The sequence below is a fragment of the Fopius arisanus genome, unplaced genomic scaffold (genome assembly GCF_000806365.1).
Source record: "Fopius arisanus strain USDA-PBARC FA_bdor unplaced genomic scaffold, ASM80636v1 scaffold00006, whole genome shotgun sequence".
Lineage (NCBI taxonomy): Eukaryota > Metazoa > Arthropoda > Insecta > Hymenoptera > Braconidae > Fopius > Fopius arisanus.
This window is the reverse complement of record NW_011887745.1, coordinates 988514-1009329: the sequence shown is the minus strand read 5'-3', so window position 1 is coordinate 1009329 and position 20816 is coordinate 988514. Positions and strand designations below refer to the sequence as shown.

Sequence of the window (20816 nt, the reverse complement as noted above, 5' to 3'; positions counted from 1 at the left end):
AATCGTTTTTTTTCAATAATTGTTAGCTAGCGTTCTAGCGGTTGTCAACGACTAGAACGCTAGCTAACAATTATCGGAAAAAACAATTAATTGGCGGAGTAATTAGGAATCCCAATTTTGGAGTAAATTATCTTTCCGAGATACTCCATCCGGCCCTTAATCAAACTCCTAATAATCCCTTCATTGTTACTAGAATAATTTTCAACTAATTTTTTTTTGAGCTGCTGATTAGTTGACCAAGAAGTCTGACCGAACATTTATCTGTCTAGAAATTCCCCAAATCTACATTTAACGAACTTAATTACTTAATGTTAATGAAAAATACTAAAATATTGAATATTGATTACAAATACTGTTCGATTTTCAGTACCTCTTGCAGTGCCTTTTCAAATATGTACAGATTATGAATATCTTTCCTCAGTTGTTCTACAGAAACATTAATTTTTCTTTCGCCAAAAAATGATGTCAGCAAACGTTTAACGCCGGAGTAATATTCTTCCTCATTCTCTTCTAATGGCAGGGTTTCTTCTTCAGGCGTGTTGAGCTATAAAAAAATGTTTAAGGCTCGGGTGGATTATCTAGAAAAGACCATTTACTCCGAAATTCGGATTCCTAATTACTTTGGCAATTAATCGTTTTTTTCAATAATTGTTAGCTAGCGTTCTAGCTGTTGCCAACAACTAGGCCGCTAGCTAACAATTATCGGAAAAAACGATTAATTGACGGAGTAATTAGAAGTCCCAATTTTGAAGTAAATTATCTTTTCCAGGCAGTCCATCCGGGCTTTAAATTACCCGATGTACTTCAAAACTCTGTCCTCCTCTTTTTTCAGATTCAAAATTTGCTGATACTATTTGAAGATTGTAGATAAGAGTGTAGAACTTCTCTATGTCAACAATAAAATAGGTCAATGTTTGAAAGACAATCGAAAGTCTGGGCTCAAGATTACGCCGGAAAATGGAAAGGTTACGTACTGTCTATAATGATTTGAATAACAAAAAAAAGCTCACGTAAATATTCTGGTCTTCAGGATCTCCGCCTGGTATTGGAATGAAATCTATACCGAAAAATGCGTATTCTCCAGTTGAACGTGCAACATTTAGATCAATTTCTTGCCACGAATGTTCATCTTCTTTCCAAGCTTCAAAGTCCAGGAGCATCGGCCAGCCGCCATTTTCCTCAATAAGTGATTCCATCATGAACGCCATTGGTGAGAGGTCTATAATTATTTATTAATTATGAAATAAACCACAACAATTACTCGAGTTTGCTGAGAAGATTTCAATGAAGAAGTACTCACCAGAGCTCACGCATGATTGATACAACTTCTTGGCTTTCTGAATTGGATAAATGTCAGTATCTTCTACTGGGCTCTCCAGCATGTCTGAATAATTTTTAAGGGCCGGATGGAGTATCTCGGAAAGATTATTTACTCCAAAATTGGAATTCCTAATTACTCCGCCAATTAATTGTTTTTTCCGATAATTGTTAGCTAGCGTTCTAGTCGTTGACAACCGCTAAAACGCTAGCTAACAATTATTGAAAAAAACGATTAATTGCCAAAGTAATTAGGAATCCGAATTTCGGAGTAAATTATCTTTTCTAGATAATCCACCCGAGCTTTAAATCAAATGTATAAATTAAGGGCCGGATGGAGTATTTCGGAAAGATAATTTACTCCAAAATTGGGATTCCTAATTACTCTGCCAATTAATTGTTTTTTCCGATAATTGTTAGCTAGCGTTCTAGTCGTTGACAACCGCTAGAACGCTAGCTAACAATTATTGAAAAAAAAACGATTAATTGCCAGAGTAATTAGGAATCCCAATTTTGGAGTAAATTATCTTTTCCAGACAATCCAACCGGTCCTTAAGCTATTATTAAATTAAAAGAACAATATTTTTTTTCCATGAAGATTTTTCCTGAGGGTACCTCTGACAACATCACATCCATCACCGGCATTTTCGGATTGTGAAAAACGAGTGAATATTCCACGACCACAAGAAAACTCATAGAAATTTTCGCATGGCTCAAATGCCTCATCCACTAATTCCGAATACTTTTTCGCTGTATTCACGCAATCATTCATTACACATTTTTCTATTTTGTTTTCTGGACTCTGAGTAAAATTGAAAAATGGTATTGAGACATCTTCCGGTAGGTTTTCGTCAGTGTCTAATTCTTTAGAATCAGCGAAAACAGCGAATATTATCCTAAAATAGATTAACAATTATAATTACTAATTAATTACTTAATCAATCAATTAAGCACCATTGACTCACAGAAATTTCGTTAAGGATGACATCATTCACGACTTATGCAAAACTGACGGATATAACTCACTAAAAAAATCACTATTTGGGTCGGGGTAATTGTTCTTCATTCAATGAAATATTTTGAAATAGAAAATCTAGCGTTCGAGGTGGAATTTTTTTTTTATTAAGGAGTTATCGGCGTAGCACAGTAAATATTAATACGATATCTTCCTCGTATTCACAAGGCCGTTTTCGTCGAAACATGGAGTTTGCAGTTTCGACTTCTCGAAATCTAATATAAAAAAGTAGTATATAAATTCTTCATTCCAAGAACAAATATGTGCTCTTCAAAAATAATGGACAAATAAAAAATCCGATCTAACAAATCATATTTTTCGTTTATATAAACTAGTTCAATTAATTTCGTCTTATATATATTATATTATATTATTCCGTTTTGTATATATATCAGAGAAATTCTGGATGCTGGAAAAATGCCTGAATTTCTATTACGAAAATTTTCCTAGAAAATTATAATAAATTTAAGATAAAGGGTAATCTCTGGTAATTATTAAAAATTGCAGAAGATTATTCTCCAGCAATTAGAATGATCTTTCCTTCACAACACGACTTCCGGATTGACATATTTATCTGGTGATTATTTACTTCCGGTATCATGTGACAATATCTATAATCGGTGTGGATTTTTATTATAAATTTATCACATGCAAATAATCGAGTCAAATCAAATCTGTTACGTCGTTATGTATAAAAAAGGGAGAGAGTAATCTTCTGGGAAATGATTGGAGATTCTATATAAATGAAGCAGCTAGTGCAATGGCATTATTTATCGTTTATCCTTGCGAATTCAGTATGTTATCAGTCCAGTGCATTGCACTTATCGCGGTTACGATTTTTCCGGCGGTTTATGCGGACGTAAGGTGTTTTTCCATTTGTTTATTGAAAAATTCTCTTGCATAAAGTCTTATCTGTATTTTATTTTCCATTTGACAGCCGTTCACCCATATCGTCGTCGAGGAAGTAAACGTTAAAATGGAGGAGAATCCGTTTTTCGATCCTTGGACTGTGATTTTCGATCCTGTCGGAGAACAAGTTTCACTGAAAACACCGATTAAACAAGACCTTCCTCCCAACATGATGGTACACTCCATTTTTTTAAATCCTCTCCTATACTAATTAATGATTCTATTGATATTGTTGATGTTATATTTGTTGATTTAGTTAATGAAAATTACAAACGAATTCTGCAATTTCAAAAACTTCGGAACGATTTTCCATTTTTTATCGCTAATGTTGTGAATTAATTCATTATTAACATTATTATTGTAATATTAATATTGATTAATTAATGAATGATACATAGATTTCTTTTAGTGAAATTTTTTTAATGTTGTAAATGATGAATCATATTTATATGATTTGTAGATTGGAATAGATTTGATTTTGGATGGTATCGAGATGATGCATTTCGAGTCATTAATGTGCGACCTCTTCAACGATCCAATAATTGGAAAAGGAATAGTGGACCATGGCCGGCCCATTGGAGTGTATCCCACCAGTTGTCCATTTGTAGCGGTATCAATAATTATTTTGCAATTAAAAAAAAATCATTTCGTTTACATTCTCTAAAAGTCATGTAGACTCATCATCATAGATTCGAATCGATTATGTTCTAATTTTCTTCAGATATGACGGATGAAATTATTATAGTAATTACTCCACAGAATCCAGACTTGGTAATCGAAAATTGGGAGTTTCCTGCGGATAAAGTGCCACCAGGTATTCCTGATAGCTCAGCCGAGTGTACGTTCACGGTTTTCGAAAAGGGAAAACCTCCTGCTGTCACCATTACCGGAACAGGAAAGCTCATACATAAATTCCCTGGGATCGGACGTTAACTCAGCAATCTAAAGAATTTTCCTCTGCTCTTTCCTTTGATAAAAAATATTTGTTAATCTAGATTTGTAATAAATCTTGTTATGGAAATGTATTTTTTGCCGCTCCACTGAAAATAAATGAATATGTTCATTAAATTATGAATTCTTTTCGTATTAATTCCCACTGAGAGAATATCCAATGAAAATTCAGTGATTTTTCCGTAATTCCGAAGGGAAATAGTGTAGGAATTTTTATGAAGAAGATGTGATAATGTTTTGTAATTTCTATTGAATTCTTTGTTCTTCGAAATTATTAAATCCCACACAATAATTTATTATAAATTATATAACAATAAACCAAAAATATGTATAAATAAATGTATGAATACATATATAAACATATATATAATAATTATTTATATAACACTTCCGGTATGTTAATTTCTAATGAAGAATAGTGGCACTTTTCCACATGCAATTAATTGAAATGTCATCACGGTAATTGCGTCAGGATTATATAAAAAAATAAGTGCCCATCCGATTGGATGTTGTTGAAGATTATATATACATGTGGTGAAGTGTGAATTGTTCAGCTACTGAACTGGTATTATTTGTCAAAGCAAGATATTCCGTTTTTTCGTGTCTAAATCTGAATATTCCAATATGTTATCAGTTCGATGTGTTGTTTTCGTTGTGATTACGATTTCTAGAGCTGTTTATAGAGACTTAAGGCTCGGTTGGATTATCTAGAAAAGATAATTTACTCCGAAATTCGGATTCCTAATTACTTTGGCAATTAATCGTTTTTTTTCAATAATTGTTAGCTAGTGTTCTAGCGGTTGTCAACAACTAGGCCGCTAGCTAACAATTATCGGAAAAAACGATTAATTGACGGAGTAATTAGAAGTCCCAATTTTGGAGTAAATTATCTTTTCAGACAGTCCATCCGGGCCTTAAGATTCCCTTTTATTTTATTTACAAATCAACTTAAGACCCTTTTATATAGGTCATATGATCATGTGTTTTTGGGAATAATCAAAAACTATTCTCAAAAGTTCAAACATTTGTCGTAAATTTTCCAATTATAGAAGATATTCAATAAATTTTTGTTTAAAAAACGGAAAATCGCGGGAAATCGGCAATGAATATCGATCATTTTTCATTGAATTAAAACTGGAATTGCGAAAATTTAGATCGTCCTAATATCTCATCCTTTCAGAGCCCAGACCTGGAAGTGGACAACTGGGCATTCCCGTTGATTTAATGCCACCAGGAATTCCTGACAGGTTCTCCGAGTGTGTGGTGAAGTTTTTTGAAGAAGGAAAACCCCCTGTGATGACCATATCATCCACAGGAAAACTAGTCCACGAATTCCTTGTAATCGGACGTTAATCGTTAATGAACATTACAATTACAATTACTCTTTCCAATTGAATTGAATTTATAGTAAACCTCATGATGACAATTGCTTTATTTCCATTTCATCATCAGCTTAAGGCCCAGATGGACTGTCTAGAAAAGATCATTTACTCCAAAATTGGGACTTCTAATTACTCCAGCAATTAATTGTTTTTTCCGATAATTGTTAGCTAGCGCTCTAGTCATTGACAACCGCTAGAACGCTAGCTAACAATTACTGAAAAAAAAACGATTAATTGCCAGAGTAATTAGGAATCCCAATTTTGGAGTAAATTATCTTTTCCAGGTGATCCAACCGGTCCTAAAATAAATTCTCTGATCCGTCGTTAATCCAATCAGCTGTCACTGCCTACAGAACTGGAGTTGATCTTCTGGAGAGACGAGAGTTTTATTGCAGAATTGAAGAACAATCCATCCTGATTTTACCGGTGATTTTTTTCTAAAACAAATCACACCTGTTCTCACAATTTCGGTATTTAATGTAATTCTTCAAATGATCTTCAATCACCTGTTGATACTACCGGCGCATGCGTGTGAAGGGGTTGAATGATAGAGTAATTTTCCGCGTTTTTCTCACGATTTTATGGCGCAACTGGCGCGATAAAAATCCGCCGTGACAAAAACGAGAGAATTTTCAGGTTAGATGAACGAAACATCTGCCTCATTGAAAGTACATCAATTGTTTCAACGAAAATTTCAATGACAAGCTCATTGATTGACCTTCCCCTGGTGACTAATGATCCTCGAACATGAATCTGGATAATGAGTATCAGCTGAATATTTGGAAAGGGGACTGGGGTCTACCCTCTGTGGATATTCCCTGCCTGCAAGTTCTGGTGAGTTCTGAATTATCTTGTTTACTATTTTTTTTTTAATAATTAATTTGTTGTTCTGATGCTTGCAGGCCTACGCTAAATTCACTGGAGTACCTTTGAGTGTCAATCCAACAAGCAATCCCTTCAGAACACCCAGAGGCCACTTGCCGGTCCTGAAATGTGGGGCAAGTTCATTCGATTCCATTCAAGACATCATTCAATTATTCCGAAAACGGAATTACAATGCCGATTTCCATTTATCACCTAAACAGTGCTCTGAGGTTCTTAGTTATGAGTACATGCTCAAGGAGAGTCTGTATCCAGCTTTTCAATTTATTTGGTGAGTCCTAAGTTATAGAATCTCAGAATGCAGTTTTCAGTTTTTTCAAATTTTTGGGAATATCTCGGAATCTATGAATATACCACAATTTTTTACAGGACAGTTTTTATAGGTCCACTTGAGAGCTACCAAAAAGGTCATTATAAAAATTTCCCTATCTTCCATAGATTCCGAGATATTTCTGAAATTGTTGCTGTTAACTGTTGAGACTTAAAAAATCGAATCGAGCAATGATTTTTTATTATTTTTTAATTGACAATTCTGTTATAACTTTAAAATTAATAATGTTACGTCATAATTAATCATTCTAGGTGGGTCGATCAGCGAAATTTCAGCGATTTTATTCGGCCGTGGTATGCAAAAGCGATACCATTCCCCTTGAACTTCTACTACCCCTCGAAATACGAGAAACACGCACGTGCCATGATAGAAATCCTTTTCCCAACGGAGGAGGTGATGACTGTCATCGAGAATAAAATCTACTCCGAGGCCCAGAAATGCATAAATCTGTTATCCACGAGACTGGGTGATGCCGATTATTTTTTTGGTTCACAACCAACATATCTGGATGCAGTAGTCTTCTCGTACTTGGCACCATTGCTGAAAATACCACTGCCAAATCCATCCCTTCAGAACCACCTCAAGGCATGCACAAATCTCGTTAAATTCGTCTCACGCATATCCCAGAGGTACTTCGAGGCTGATTATCAGAAGTACGAGAAGATCAAGTCCAAGGAGAACGAAACGAAATTGAGCAAAGACTCGGACTCTGAATTTCCCCACAAAACGAGAAATCAGATATTAGCTGGAATTTTTGCAACAGTCGCCATGGTTTCTTACGCCATTTACACGGGTATTGTTAAATGATTGATGAGTTGTATATTTTATATTTCATATAGATTATAAAAAACTTCAAGTGAAAGGAAGAGATAGGAGGGATGAAAAGCGATGATGTATAATAAAAGTTATAATTTAAACAATAGGTACTCTTTCTCGATACCCATGTACAAATACCCGAGAGGAGAATTACGAGACTCTCTACGACGAGAAGGATACGTAAATGTTGAATAATTTTCGATGATCTTTCCCATATTCTGGATTAAAAATACTCCAAACCGTCTTCTCTGTTATTTCTTTTGAATTAATTCATTAGCTCTCAGTGGATGAATTTTCATCCAGCGAGAACAACTTTTCCTTGAAATAAAAATTGAATGTTTCTAATATTTCTGGTGAACGATGTGAGAGGCTGTGAAAAATTGATTATTTCTTTTTTTTCTTAATTTTACAACAAAGCTATTTTATTCACGAACAATTCATCATTACTATACACTGGTAATTAGTAACATATGAATATAAATGGAACTAATCGATCGATGAGAGACCCCGCGTGAATATTGGTATTTAATTTTAGGGGAATGCTGAATAAATATTTTTAGAAAAACAGGTCTCCTCATGGATCAGTGGTTCCTTGATTTGTATTTCGATGCTACACCGTCAGTAGCTGAGACAATTTCTCCGGAGAAGCTCTCAAAATTGTGGAGTGTCGTTCCACCCAGGATAACCTTGACTCCAGGATTTTGCTTGTTCAGGTTGTAAACAGCCAGACTCTCCTCGTAAGTTGCCCCACCAACGACGAAGACAATCACATCTTGAGTTCTTTTTGTCATGACCATATTTCCAAGGTAAGGATAAGTCTGAGTATTTAATTTTCCCTTGATCAGATCCTCGAGGATCTCAGTCAAAAGGGGATTGTGCTGTGTGTAGACATTATCAACACCACTCAATCCTTTGAACAATTTCTTTGTTATTTTTGCCACCGCCTCGCGATCGAATAGATTCGACTGTCTCATATTGATACCACTGTACTCCAAAATGTTATATACAAGTCTTGTGTATCTCTCTGGAACATCTCGTTTCTTCAACATCTCGACTAGAGTTCCAATTTCATTGTTCGTGTGTTTCTCGTAATGAAGAGCGTATAACATCACTAATCTAGTGGCATCGATGTCTCGTACTTTAGAATTGTTAAGTAATTTTTTTATCTTCTGAAGCTGATTGGAGTGCTCGTTCTGACAGCAAAGCTCTTGCTCAGTTTCAGAGACTTCCAACAAATTGTGCTGACCGACCAGATTCGATAATTCACCGACAACTGTCACATGTTTCGAAACAGTTCCCGACATTTTTTTGAACAACGGATAGGCCTCAACGAAGTTCTTCATGTCAGCAATACTCTCCACCTTCTGATGTTTCTTCGCTTTCCTCTGGAATTCTTCCATCAATTCCTTAATCGTCTGGCCAATTTCCCCAAAATTCAAGTACAAATTCTCAGCGTAGAACTCATCATGTTCAGCGCTCAAAACCACTTCCCTCAATTCTTTGGAGATCCCCTTAACGTGTGACAAATCAACTCGATTGTTATTTATCGTCAGCAACTCGTGGACCATCGACTGATATGTCCACTGATTCAGTAAAGGCGTCACGGGATCATCTCTCCTATCGAGAATCAACAGAATGGGATCAGTCTCTTGTCTGAACTTGAAGGAATTCGACTCCTTCGTCAGCACTTCACGAATTTTCTCTGATAATCTCTTAGCCATTTTCGAACTACTCTGGTAACGAATGTAAGGGCATTTTTTCAGGGACAATAACACGGATATTATTCCCTCGCAGCTTCTGTGGAGGTGTTCTGGATTCCATGTTAAACCTATGAGCAAGTTAATCATTTAAAAATAATAATTCCATTTATTTTTAAGATCCAGTTAATAATGACTATTTAAAAAAATATAGGAATAATCAGTCCTCAAGATTGTACTAATTTTTTTAGATAAAAATCTCAGAATTACAAAGTCGACAGGATAATTTTGTTTACCTTCAGAACATGCATGAATTCCAAGTGAAAATAAATGAGGATTTATCGCTAGATAGTCCGCATAATACTCGTGAACTTCCCTAACAACTTCCTGCTCATCACTGTCAGCCAGAAGTTTGATATCAGCTTTAGCGATGATGTTACTGAAATCTGAACATCAATTATTAATGAATCATTGGATTTATTAAATTGATAATCATTCTCAAGTGATTCTTGATGAGATGAAATCGTAAATTTGACAGGAAAAAAATAGAAAATAGCTGCACTAAATAACTTACATATGTAATACGTCCCATATTTCGGATTTCTCAATTCGTTGCAGAGTAATGCAACATTTTCTTTGGTTGGCCTGATAAATACAATGCACTTGAGGTGTCTTAGAGCCTCACTTCGTACCACAGCGTCAATTTTTTCGAACAGGTACACCTCCTTCATCAGTATCTCCGAGTGACTGTAAACCAAACTCACGATGCTGGTCTGTGAAATAAAAATAAATAGACAGTTGTGATTGTTTGGGTGGATTTTGACAGAGAGGGATAACCTAAAAGATCTGGAGAATATTCTTACCGTCTGCTTGTCCATCAGGAGAACTTTCATACCCGGACCACTTTCTTCTGTCATCCGGGTGATGTAAAGCTTTATTGCTGTCACAACATTCATTTTTATTGTTTATCGGTGACAATTACGAGGGGTTTATCCGCTTCAACTGGACGGGACACAGTGACAAGTAGCCATTATTGACGTTATCTGTCATTATCTCATTCTATCCCAAAACATGAGATTACAGTTATCTGGAATATAATCCGTCACTATTCATTATTGTTGATTATTATAAATTATAATTTTGTATTGAATTGAAAAAAAAGAAAATTGAAATATTCCCTGCTAAAACTGTCTGAAAAAATATTTACTCATCCCTAATTAACTAATTTCAATTATCTGTCGATTAATTACAGTGGCACGTTGCTTCAAACATCAATAATTAACGACAAGTTGAGAAAATACTTTTATTTATAAAATCAATCACAATTGGATCCTCAACGTCGCACTCTCACATAAATCGAAACATAACATTTCCGTATAATAATTCGCAATAAAAATAATCAAATGTCATTATTTGGCGATTAGAATTGTAATCGCTTGGCAAGAGTGCCTCCATCCATAGATTCCAGTAATTTCCTCTTGAGACTGGGTTTCTCCTCGGGTAATTTCTTTATCGCTTGAGGCAGGGGCAATCTTGCACCTACTGTGGGTGCTGGTTTGTTGCTGAAATAAGCCATTTGTAGAGCCTGATCACAGGTACACCTGTCCTGAGGATTAATGCTAAGTAAACTGGCTATAAGGTCGAGGAGATCGTCTCCAGCTGCTGTGAAGATGTGCTTCAAGGGAGTCCCTGGGAATGGCTTGAACTGAATAAAATCGGGAAGTTCTTTCATCCCTCTCCACGTCTCCTCGGTCGGGGTTCCCAGGGTCTACAAATAAAACCGAAAAAGCTCTCTTGTACAATTTAACAATCAAGACAACAGGACAGAATAAAAACTGATATGGCACCTGAAAAATTCTTGTTAGCTGATCGAGATCAGATTCCCCAGGGAGAAAAGGCATTCTCAGTAGCAACTCAGCCAGGATGCACCCCACAGCCCACATATCTACCCCAGTGCCGTACAATCTTGCCCCATAAAGCAACTCTGGGGATCTGTACCATCTCGTTACTACTTGGTGAGTATTTATTCTGTTCGGAGAGCCAAAAAACTTGGCTAAACCAAAATCACCAATTTTCAACACCCCTTTACTGTCCACCAAGAGATTATTTGGCTTCAAATCCCTGTGGAGTATCCAGTTGAAGTGGAGATAATCCAGACCTTGTAAAGTCTGAATTATGTATGATTTTATATTTGCAGTTGTCAATACGATGCTGTTGTCCTTGATTATCACCTCCAGGTCGGTGTCCATAAAATCGAATACGAGGGACACGTTCGACTTGTGACCAAATACATCTGTGCAAAATTTTAAAATAGCGATGTATCAATTATAAATATCAGCTCATTCTCAATTCCACTATTAGAATCAAATGGATTAAGGCTCGGGTGGATTAGAAAAGATAATTTACTCCGAAATTCGGATTCCTAATTACTTTGGCAATTAATCGTTTTTTTTCAATAATTGTTAGCTAGCGTTCTAGCGGTTGTCAACAACTAGGCCGCTAGCTAACAATTATCGGAAAAAACGATTAATTGACGGAATAATTAGAAGTCCCAATTTTGGAGTAAATTATCTTTTCCAGACAGTCCATCCGGGCCTTAAATTTGTAATTGAAGTTTTCGGAATTCTTTATACATGCATAAAGAATAAAAACCTAAATTTGAGCATTGACTTTGAATTAATTATTCATCAATTGATTCACGATTTTACATTCAATTTCGCTTACCTAATAATCCAATGATATTTTCGTGCTTCAAGTCTTGGAGTAATTTAATTTCCCTCAGTGCTGTGCGATTAATACCATCTCTAGCTTCTGCTCTACTCCCTACCTTGATCTGGAATTTAAATTCGTTTTCACATGGACCGAAAGAATTACTCGAATTACTTCAGTTTGATTCCTGTATTATTAAATTAATTTGGGTAATCAAACCTTTTTTACAGCTACGATGTGGCCAGTCTCTGAATCCTTAGCCTTATAAACAGTGGCAAACTGTAAAAAAGTGTTAAAAAAAATTAAATACCAATGAAAATATGTAAATTGAACAGACATTACCTGTCCCTCTCCCAGGAAATCGATTTTTTCATATCTCCGCAATTTATCAGTCATTATTATTTTGAATTAACGATTGACTCAGTTAAAACCTGAGGGACATAACTGTACAGGTTAAACAAGTCAGGCCAAACTAATTCATGTGCAAAAGGAAAATTAATCCTCATGTCCTGTGATTGGCTCTTCTCCCGGACCAATGACTTCCTCACATTTGACAGATCGACTGTTGTGATCGGTTGCCATGACAACAACAACGTGTTTTAATCCGTAATTACTCCAATAATTGTCCAACGATATTTATTTTCAATAACTCAGTGATTAATTCTGTTATGGAGACTGCGGAGAACGATAAACATCTCATTATTTTTGATACTTCGAAAAATGAGAGAAGACTCAATGAGGAATTCAAGGTCTTGCAGAGAAAATTGAAACAAAAGTGGAAATTCATCGAGTGAGTTCAATGGTTCAATTTGTTTAGTGACTGATGCAATTTTCAATTATCCATTTCATCAAAATTTCGTAACACAGAAAAAAATCAATGCTTTATCGAAGACTGATAATTAATTTATCAGTTGAATCTACCCCTCAGTGTAATAATAATAATAACTCCATTGTTTATTAATTTATTTTTCTTGGTGCTGTCAATTTTGAATTTATGTTTAGGAATAATGATGTGTTATCTCAAGAAACTCTGGCCAACGGGGAAGTTCTCGTGCTCGCCGAACCCCGGAGTAAATTCACGGAACTCGAGATGAATTCGATCCGGGGATTTATCAATGGTGGAGGGAATGTATTGGTGATGCTGGGTGAAGGAGGAGAAAACAAATTCAATACTAATATCAATTTTTTACTTGAAGAATTCGGAATTATGGTTAACAACGGTAACATATTGAGAGAATTTCCTTATCTATCTTTTTATTTATGTACTAAAAATAATATAAGTCTCTTAATTTCAGATTTCGTCGTGCGAATGAACTATAATCAAACATTGCACCCGAAGGAGTGTACAGTATCTCATGGCCTATCGAATAATTCTAGATTTGTACATAATCGTGAAGACTTCACGTGAGTCTTTTCTTTCTCATTATTTATTAATTTTATTTGTATACTTTCGATATATTTTACATCCGTTATATCATGACTGGAGAATCAATTGATATTGGAGTCGAATTTGTATTATTAATCATTTCTAAATTCCCGAATTTCTAGGAATTTATTAACGAAGATTTGATTAGCAATTAAAAAATTCACAGGCGCATGAATTTCGTTTATCCATATGGAGCGACTTTGAATGTCGTGCAACCGTCAACAGTGGCTTTATCTACCGGAACTCTCGCAATCCCAATGAACAGACCGATTTGCGCATATTATTCATCACCCACGAGTGCAGGAAAATTAGTCGTCCTGGGCTCCTCTCGTCTCCTGACTGATTCCTACGTCGAAAAGGAGCAGAATGATGCCTTGAGGGACATGATCTTCCAGTTCTTTCAATCAAAGGATCAAGGCTCGAAGAATTATCGTGCAGATGACATTGAGGTGAAGACTATCAACAAAAGCAATAATTTTTCGTAATATTCGTAAATAAAACAATATTATTCCTAAATTGATGAAATCCCCAATTAATTCCATGAATCAGTTTTTCCTTTTCGAACATTTAATATTTTCCTCTTTGCAGAGAACACAAACTGCTTTTAATGAATAATCCATTTCTCAGTTATGAATATGACGAATAAAAATAGAAAATGTTCTTTTTATTAAATTTAGTCATTTAATTATTCATTGCAGTATCCTGATTACACATTCGTCCCAGACATCACCCAACAGGCGGAGAATCCAAAAGTCTGCACCCAAGACCTCGATAACATCGACATACCCCGAGAATACACGAAACTATTCAAACATAATTTTTACTCAATTAATTTAAAGATTGTACCTGAATGCATCAAGGCCTTCGAAGTTCTCGGCGTCAACCACGAACCACTGACTCTAATCCGACCGCATTTTGAGACTCCATTGCCGCCCACTCAGCCCTCAGTAATAATTCTCTTTGATATCAGAGTAAAATTCAATCATATGAAGAATTTCTGTGATTAATCTCTAATTAACTTCGCAGGTATTCCCTCCAAGTTTCCAAGAATTGCCTCCGCCGGCCCTGGAACTCTTCGACCTCGATGAGGAATTCAGTTCGGACCTGCTAAAATTATCACAACTAACAAACAAATACATGTTATCAAAAGATTCATCGGACGAGTCTGAGCTCGACTACTACATCCGAGAATTCGGCGAGATAATCAGAATAAATACCTCGACAATTCCCACATCAAAACAAGTACTCAACCACGTATTCCAGAAGTTAAGCAGCTACAAAGCAATGCACAATTGAACAATTCTACTCAACGATATGTAAACATACTATATATAATACATTGTTTTTCAATATTTCCCGCCTTTCATTTCTCCCCTCCATCCGCGCAATATGACAGCGCATCGAACACCCGCCATTACGAATTCCGAAATCAAGTTGCTGATAATCCAAATAATTCTAACCTCACTAATTGTTTGTTGTCATTAATCAATCGGTTCTCGATAATTATTAAAATCCCATAAATGTTGTGTCGGCACTCGGTGTAACGAGGGGCAGTCGATTATTATTGGGTACAAATTTGTCATCCCAAAATGTCTGTTTTCTTCGTTAATGCGTGAGTAAAGCTCATTTCTTTTGTCTTCTAGGTTATCTCCCTTCTACGCCAAATCTTTATTATCAATTTTGCATATTTATCTTTATTTTTCCGCGAAATGTATCTGAATTCTCGAAAATTCTGTCCCACGTATTGGGAAAAACCTGAAAAGTTGTGGGAAATAATTTCGTGTAAATGAGAGATCGTCATCGAACTCTAAGAATTTATAAACAAATTTCAGGAATCAGGACAGCGAAGTGGAAGATCCGGTGGATTCAAATGGAGATCTCCAGATCGCATCACCTGGAAGCTCAGAAGCACAACAGGCGCTTCTCACCTTCTGGCCGAAAATAACGGAGGAAATCAAGAAAATTGCGACAGTTAGTTCGGTATGAATTCATCTTAACGGATGAATAATTATCTGTGGTGAACGCATCTCCCAATATTAAAATTACAGCATGTCGCCTTTGCAAATACTAATTGTTAAAACTCAAATAAATTTCGGATAGAAAACAATTAAGATAAAACAGCACTAATACATTTTTTATTATAAGAAATTCATGTAGAATTCCTCTTCAGATGGACCTGAAGACACAATCCCTCCCCCTGGCAAGGATAAAAAAGATAATGAAGCTGGACGGTGACGTGAAGATGATAAGTGCCGAGGCCCCGATGTTATTCTCAAAAGCAGCGGAGATATTCATCCACGAGTTGACACTGAGGGCGTGGGTACACACCGAGGACAACAAACGAAGAACACTCCAGCGTAATGACATTGCAATGGCGATAACAAAGTACGATCAATTTGATTTTCTCATCGACATCGTCCCCAGAGACGAATTGAAGCAGAGTAAAGCCCAATCCGATGGTGTACGCACAGTAATGAATTCAGATCAGGTTCACTATTACTTCCAACTGGCCCAACAGCAAGCATCTGCCAATCAGACTGTCCAGAACAATGGCGCAACACAGCCCATACAGATTGTTCAACCAAATGCTGGACAGATACAAACGATAAATATTGGCAGTCCTGTTGATCAAGAGTCGACGAATACGAGTACAACTCAGACTGTCACTGTTCAGAGCCCTCAACAGGCAGGTGGACAGCAAGTTATTCAACTTCAACAGCCCCAACAAACATCACCTCAAACTGGGGGCATTCAAATTGTACAGCAAATCGTTACACCTAATGGCGATATTCAACAAATACCTGTAAGTATTTATTCAAGTTTTATCTAACTTTATACTATTTTTTATTATGATAAACAAAAGAATACATGGAATTAAAATAGAGCATTCGCTCATTATTTAATTATTTAATTATTTCTCTCTTCGCTTTTCCCCCTATTTTATTTGGCCCCATTCACGAGTCATTTGAGGATTAATCGTACGAGAATAGTTTTTTTTATTTCGTGTACTTTTCACTTGTATTCTTATTTCGATGTTCGTGCCATAATGAAATTTTATTGTTTCAGATTCAATTAACCCCACAACAACTGCAGATGATTCGAATGCAAGTGCAAGGTGGTAGCAATCAACCGATAATAATTCAAGCTGCTCCCATTCAAGCCCAGCCACAAATAATTCAAGTGGCCCAGAGTGGTCAGACTCCAGTGTACCTTCAAACCAGTGGAACCGATAACGAATAACCCCTCCCCCAGGCTAAATCCATGCTTTACCTCTAGATTAAATGTATAAACCTTTGATTAATTAATACGACTAGATGTTAAATAGGTATTGAACGTCATTGTAAGATTTACTTAAAAGAACGAATGAAGATATCATTTTTTCTAATCAACCATCGAACATTTTATTGAATGCACCTTCATTAACCTGATGACACCTAATCATTATTTCTTAATGAATTAATCAAATTAATTATTTATTTATTACAAAATACCGAATCAAGCGGAAAAAATAGAGTAGCGAAATTGCTCGCCATATTTTTTTAGTTGTACAAAAAGAAAACGGTTTCTCTATTAATAATTGATTTTAATTTATGTAGAAGGGTTTCCTGGGGGCAGAAATCATTCGACTGGAGGTTTGATGGGATGAAAATATAGAGGAAAAGTAGTGTCATCGAAGTGGAATAAAGCCAAGTGACGTGGACGTTGAGTAAAGAACGGAGATAAGACCGGTGCGAAGGTGGGGTAATGTAATCTGATTCGTGAGTCGCTTTTAGCTCTACCTTGAGTCCGCCTTCGTACGTTAAAAGTGGGCCCCCATGATTGCACGCCTGAGCGAATCTACGGTGTGGGTCCCCCGAATGGCCACACAACACCCGGGGACTTGTGGCAGTGCAGCCTGGATTGGGTTTCACGATGCTGCGGTTGTCTGTCCTCCGTCAGCGAGAACAAAAAATTCCTCGCATTTGAATTTTCATCAGAATATTATTACTATTATTTATATTATATTTATTACTACTAATACTATTATTATTTACTACTATTCCCAGAAATTCTGATAAAATACAGGTTTTTCTCCAGAGGTAGTTTTTCTTTTTTTCAAAAAAGAAAATATTTGTTGAGAATGACAAATATAATCGACCTCGAGACCTCCGGAAGATCGACACCACCCAGAAGATGAGTGAAGACCGTCGAAATACTCAATGGGATGCATCATCTCCACGTCGGGTTGCCCCTGGAAACGACTATCTCCCTTATTTTTCGGTATCTGTCGATACGTTAAAATGAAGGAATGAGTACTCCAGCAGAAGCTGGTATTTTCACCGGTCAATTCGTCCCATCGACCCCCTCGAGCCATCCTGACCGCGGCTCTACGCCAATGGCTCTTCCCCTCTTCCCCCAGGTACTCGGATTTCACGACATGTTTACAAAGATCCTAGAGATAAGTTGAGAATGGCCGACCCACCATCCCCTACCCCCTACCCTCTACCCTGGTGTAAGGTGACAGCTGTCTGTGCGCCTGCGTGTGTTACATCACCCACACACTCTCATATTTTTATTTTTCGTTTCTTTCTTCTCTCTCTCTCTTTTTTTTTTTGTTCTCCTACTGAACAAAGAATTCTCCCTCCACGTGTGGGTAATGTGCTGGGGGTAATAATGTGAGTCATGGATGCGAGTCCGAGGGAAAACTAAGGGAAAAACTCTAGGGTATGAGTGCACATTAATGTACACCTATGTCATGTGTCAACGCCAGGCAAAACTCACATATGTGTGTACATAGCTCTCATGTGGGTGGTCCTCTGTCACCCCCTCGAGATTACCCTCTCCACATCTCTCTGTCTTATTTCTTTAAATTACTGTTTAATTTATGATCAGAGTAATTTTAATCTCCAGAAGAAAATTCCGATTATTTATGTCAATGCGTGGAAATAAATAAATAATATCATACTTGCTTCGGTACACTGAGAGAAATATTCAATAAAAATTACGTGCATTTTTCGTAATTCTGGAGCGAAATGTGGTTGTCGGAAATTTTACGGAACTGTCACGTAATTATCTAAAGTCACGGAAATTTTCCGCGGTGTTCCGTAATTTTTATCTGAATAATCGGTCAAAAATAACGATACCGTCATTTAAATTTTTCGAATCAACTCCGTAATCGGTAAGTGAACTGAAAGTTCCGTAATTTTTACTAAATATTTCTCTCCGTGTAGTACATATATATACTATAAAACATATATATACTATAAAAAAATCTAAATAAGTAACGATTTTTTACGTGAAATAATATCGAATGCAGAATATTTATTTTTAATTCTACGGAATTCTATGGAGTGTGTCATTTTATTTTGAGTAATTCATTAATTTTAATGTCCGGAGATAAATGCCCATGAAAAATTGGGGAATTCATAATTGAAGTACCGGTTAAAGATCAATTCGATTTCATGGGGAATAATCCATGGAATTTCCGATTTTCCGCAACAAATTCACATTTCCAGCGATTTCATGGAATTATCTCATTAGTCACGGATTTCACTGAATTCTTAAATTATAAATTTAGCTCCAGCTCCACGAATTTTCCCCTGAAATTAAAAAAATGATCATTAAATAATAATTATAACTATTTTATTTACTCTTCAAGATCATAAATAATCTCCAGGAAAAATAAACGGGAGGGAAACATATCCATCAACGAAGAAAGAACTCTCTGTTCTCTCTCCGGATGAAATAATTGTTTATATTTATATCACCCACTGGACTCGATTTCGTATTACAAATAAATTTTCCAGTAACGGACCGTAAAAAAATAAATAAAAAACTGAATAATCCACTACATAATTGTTCTCTCCAGATATTTCTCCTGGTGTTTTAATTTATGAGTGTTTCTATTACTCAATGTACTTCAAATTCTAATCGCATTTTTTTTCTGGTGTTTTTTGATGGATATCGCGTTTTGAAAACGGAAGATCGAATTTGGGATTGAAATTGTTCAGGGATTTTTCGGAGATGGTGGGAATTCTTACCGGGCAATGTACCGTAAATCTGGACGGATTAAAGGATGCCTGTCACGAGGATTATACCCGGCTTAAAAATAGGAACATGAACTTGAGAGAATTTATCCTGAGAAAAAATCATCTCTGCTATTATTTCTGTCATTTATTTTCATTTAGAGAGAAGTATTTTTATTGGAATCATTTCTGTGAATTTTCTCCAGGCGATCAATTAGTTTTTTATCATTTTACTCCAGAGGATGATTGGGGGAAATGATTAGGGCACTTTCCTCTTGAGGTTCTCTGTTCTCGAAAAGCGACATATGTTATTACATCCAGTGAAACGAGCAATGACAGCCCTCACAATTATTTCCACAAAGGGTTTGCACCCTTCAGCATCCCCAACCCCATCTTTCATCTCAGGGATAAAAATCGTAGATCTCTCGCGTCTGCTTCACGGTGGAATAAAAAAATACTGTGAACCGTGGAAAAAGTTTGTGATAATTTAATAATTTACAGTTTTTCCGTTCAAGTTTCAATTTTCAATTACGAAATTCCTGGGACTTATCGAGGAATTTCCAGCAGTGGAAATTAAAATAGGAAATTACTTGGGTATTCAATAATTTTACTGATTCGCCAGTAAATCGTGAATTCCTGATAAATTTTCGTTACATTTTTGGGAATTTTTGGTTTTTCAAATTAAATTTTCAGTTGTTAATAAATTAAAGATTTAGAGAAACTAGTGGAACCAAAAAATCACTCGAATATTCAATAATTAAATCGATTCATCGGTGAATCGATTACTGAGAGATTTCCACTACCATTACAGCCTTTTCCTAAATTTTCAATTTAAAACTCAAAATTTCAATGTTCACTTGAACAAATAATTAAAATATCCCAGAACAATAAATAACTAGAAAATCCAGAGAGACTCCTGAAAAAACAAACTCGATTCACGAATGACTGAATTCCCCAGGAATTTCCCTATCTCTACGAATTGCTTAATAAAATTCCGATTTCCAATGTCAAAAAAAAAGTAAAATAAAAAATTTAAAAAAGTGAGCGAAACCAAAAAAAAAAAACGACAAACAAATAAAACCATCCCTTTTCCCCTACCCCATCAGACCCATCAAGGACTCCTGAATTCCCCCGAATTTTCCCTAAAAAATCAGAGAATTTTCCCTAAAAAATCAGAGAATTTTCCCTCCAGAGGAAAATGCTCGAGGTGACCCTTGATATCCTGAGGAAAGGGGGGACATCGATGTGGTAAAATGGAGACAAGAGTATTGAAATGGGAAGTAACAGTGGGGATAGACCACGTGACCAACGGGGCGGGGGTGGAAAGACGACATTTCGCATGCCCAGCACCATCAGCTCCACAGGCTGCAGCATCA

General features: G+C 36.1%; 7 protein-coding genes across 9 annotated transcripts; 4 read left to right on the top strand and 3 right to left on the bottom strand.

The window, feature by feature from the left end:
• Positions 1–343: 343 nt before the first annotated feature.
• Positions 344–2602, bottom strand: LOC105273748 (membrane metallo-endopeptidase-like 1). Its single transcript, XM_011316355.1, has 5 exons — positions 2283–2602; positions 1933–2213; positions 1301–1384; positions 1011–1219; positions 344–544 (listed from the first exon to the last, which is right to left on the bottom strand). Exons 1-5 carry the CDS (start codon positions 2306–2308, stop codon positions 344–346), a joined length of 801 nt encoding a protein of 266 aa, XP_011314657.1. The 5' UTR covers positions 2309–2602.
• Positions 2603–3052: 450 nt separating this feature from the next.
• Positions 3053–4312, top strand: LOC105273683 (uncharacterized). Of its 2 annotated transcripts, none has more exons than XM_011316260.1 (4): positions 3053–3191; positions 3270–3416; positions 3702–3851; positions 4001–4312. In XM_011316260.1, the coding sequence occupies exons 1-4, from the start codon at positions 3093–3095 to the stop codon at positions 4172–4174; spliced, it is 570 nt and encodes a 189-aa protein (XP_011314562.1). In that variant the 5' UTR covers positions 3053–3092; the 3' UTR covers positions 4175–4312. The 2 variants fall into 2 exon arrangements, with proteins under 2 accessions (XP_011314562.1, XP_011314563.1); XM_011316261.1 differs by having other exon boundaries at positions 3053–3196.
• Positions 4313–6185: 1873 nt separating this feature from the next.
• On the top strand, positions 6186–7846 carry LOC105273682 (metaxin-1). The gene is made up of 3 exons (XM_011316259.1): positions 6186–6408; positions 6477–6727; positions 7039–7846. Exons 1-3 carry the CDS (start codon positions 6322–6324, stop codon positions 7592–7594), a joined length of 894 nt encoding a protein of 297 aa, XP_011314561.1. The 5' UTR covers positions 6186–6321; the 3' UTR covers positions 7595–7846.
• Positions 7847–8017: 171 nt separating this feature from the next.
• On the bottom strand, positions 8018–10332 carry Vps45 (vacuolar protein sorting 45). The gene is made up of 4 exons (XM_011316258.1): positions 10164–10332; positions 9875–10073; positions 9597–9746; positions 8018–9431 (listed from the first exon to the last, which is right to left on the bottom strand). The coding sequence occupies exons 1-4, from the start codon at positions 10254–10256 to the stop codon at positions 8185–8187; spliced, it is 1689 nt and encodes a 562-aa protein (XP_011314560.1). The 5' UTR covers positions 10257–10332; the 3' UTR covers positions 8018–8184.
• A 257-nt stretch (positions 10333–10589) lies between these two features.
• On the bottom strand, positions 10590–12482 carry Cdk7 (Cyclin-dependent kinase 7). Its single transcript, XM_011316256.1, has 5 exons — positions 12352–12482; positions 12229–12288; positions 12025–12133; positions 11148–11593; positions 10590–11068 (listed from the first exon to the last, which is right to left on the bottom strand). Exons 1-5 carry the CDS (start codon positions 12403–12405, stop codon positions 10721–10723), a joined length of 1017 nt encoding a protein of 338 aa, XP_011314558.1. The 5' UTR covers positions 12406–12482; the 3' UTR covers positions 10590–10720.
• Positions 12483–12610: 128 nt separating this feature from the next.
• Positions 12611–14741, top strand: IFT52 (intraflagellar transport 52). The gene is made up of 6 exons (XM_011316257.1): positions 12611–12799; positions 13012–13229; positions 13305–13413; positions 13602–13884; positions 14134–14382; positions 14462–14741. Exons 1-6 carry the CDS (start codon positions 12678–12680, stop codon positions 14729–14731), a joined length of 1251 nt encoding a protein of 416 aa, XP_011314559.1. The 5' UTR covers positions 12611–12677; the 3' UTR covers positions 14732–14741.
• A 125-nt stretch (positions 14742–14866) lies between these two features.
• On the top strand, positions 14867–16825 carry LOC105273678 (nuclear factor Y-box C). Of its 2 annotated transcripts, none has more exons than XM_011316255.1 (4): positions 14867–15047; positions 15268–15406; positions 15606–16238; positions 16502–16825. In XM_011316255.1, the coding sequence occupies exons 1-4, from the start codon at positions 15025–15027 to the stop codon at positions 16673–16675; spliced, it is 969 nt and encodes a 322-aa protein (XP_011314557.1). In that variant the 5' UTR covers positions 14867–15024; the 3' UTR covers positions 16676–16825. The 2 variants fall into 2 exon arrangements, with proteins under 2 accessions (XP_011314557.1, XP_011314556.1); XM_011316254.1 differs by having other exon boundaries at positions 15268–15415.
• Positions 16826–20816: the final 3991 nt, after the last annotated feature.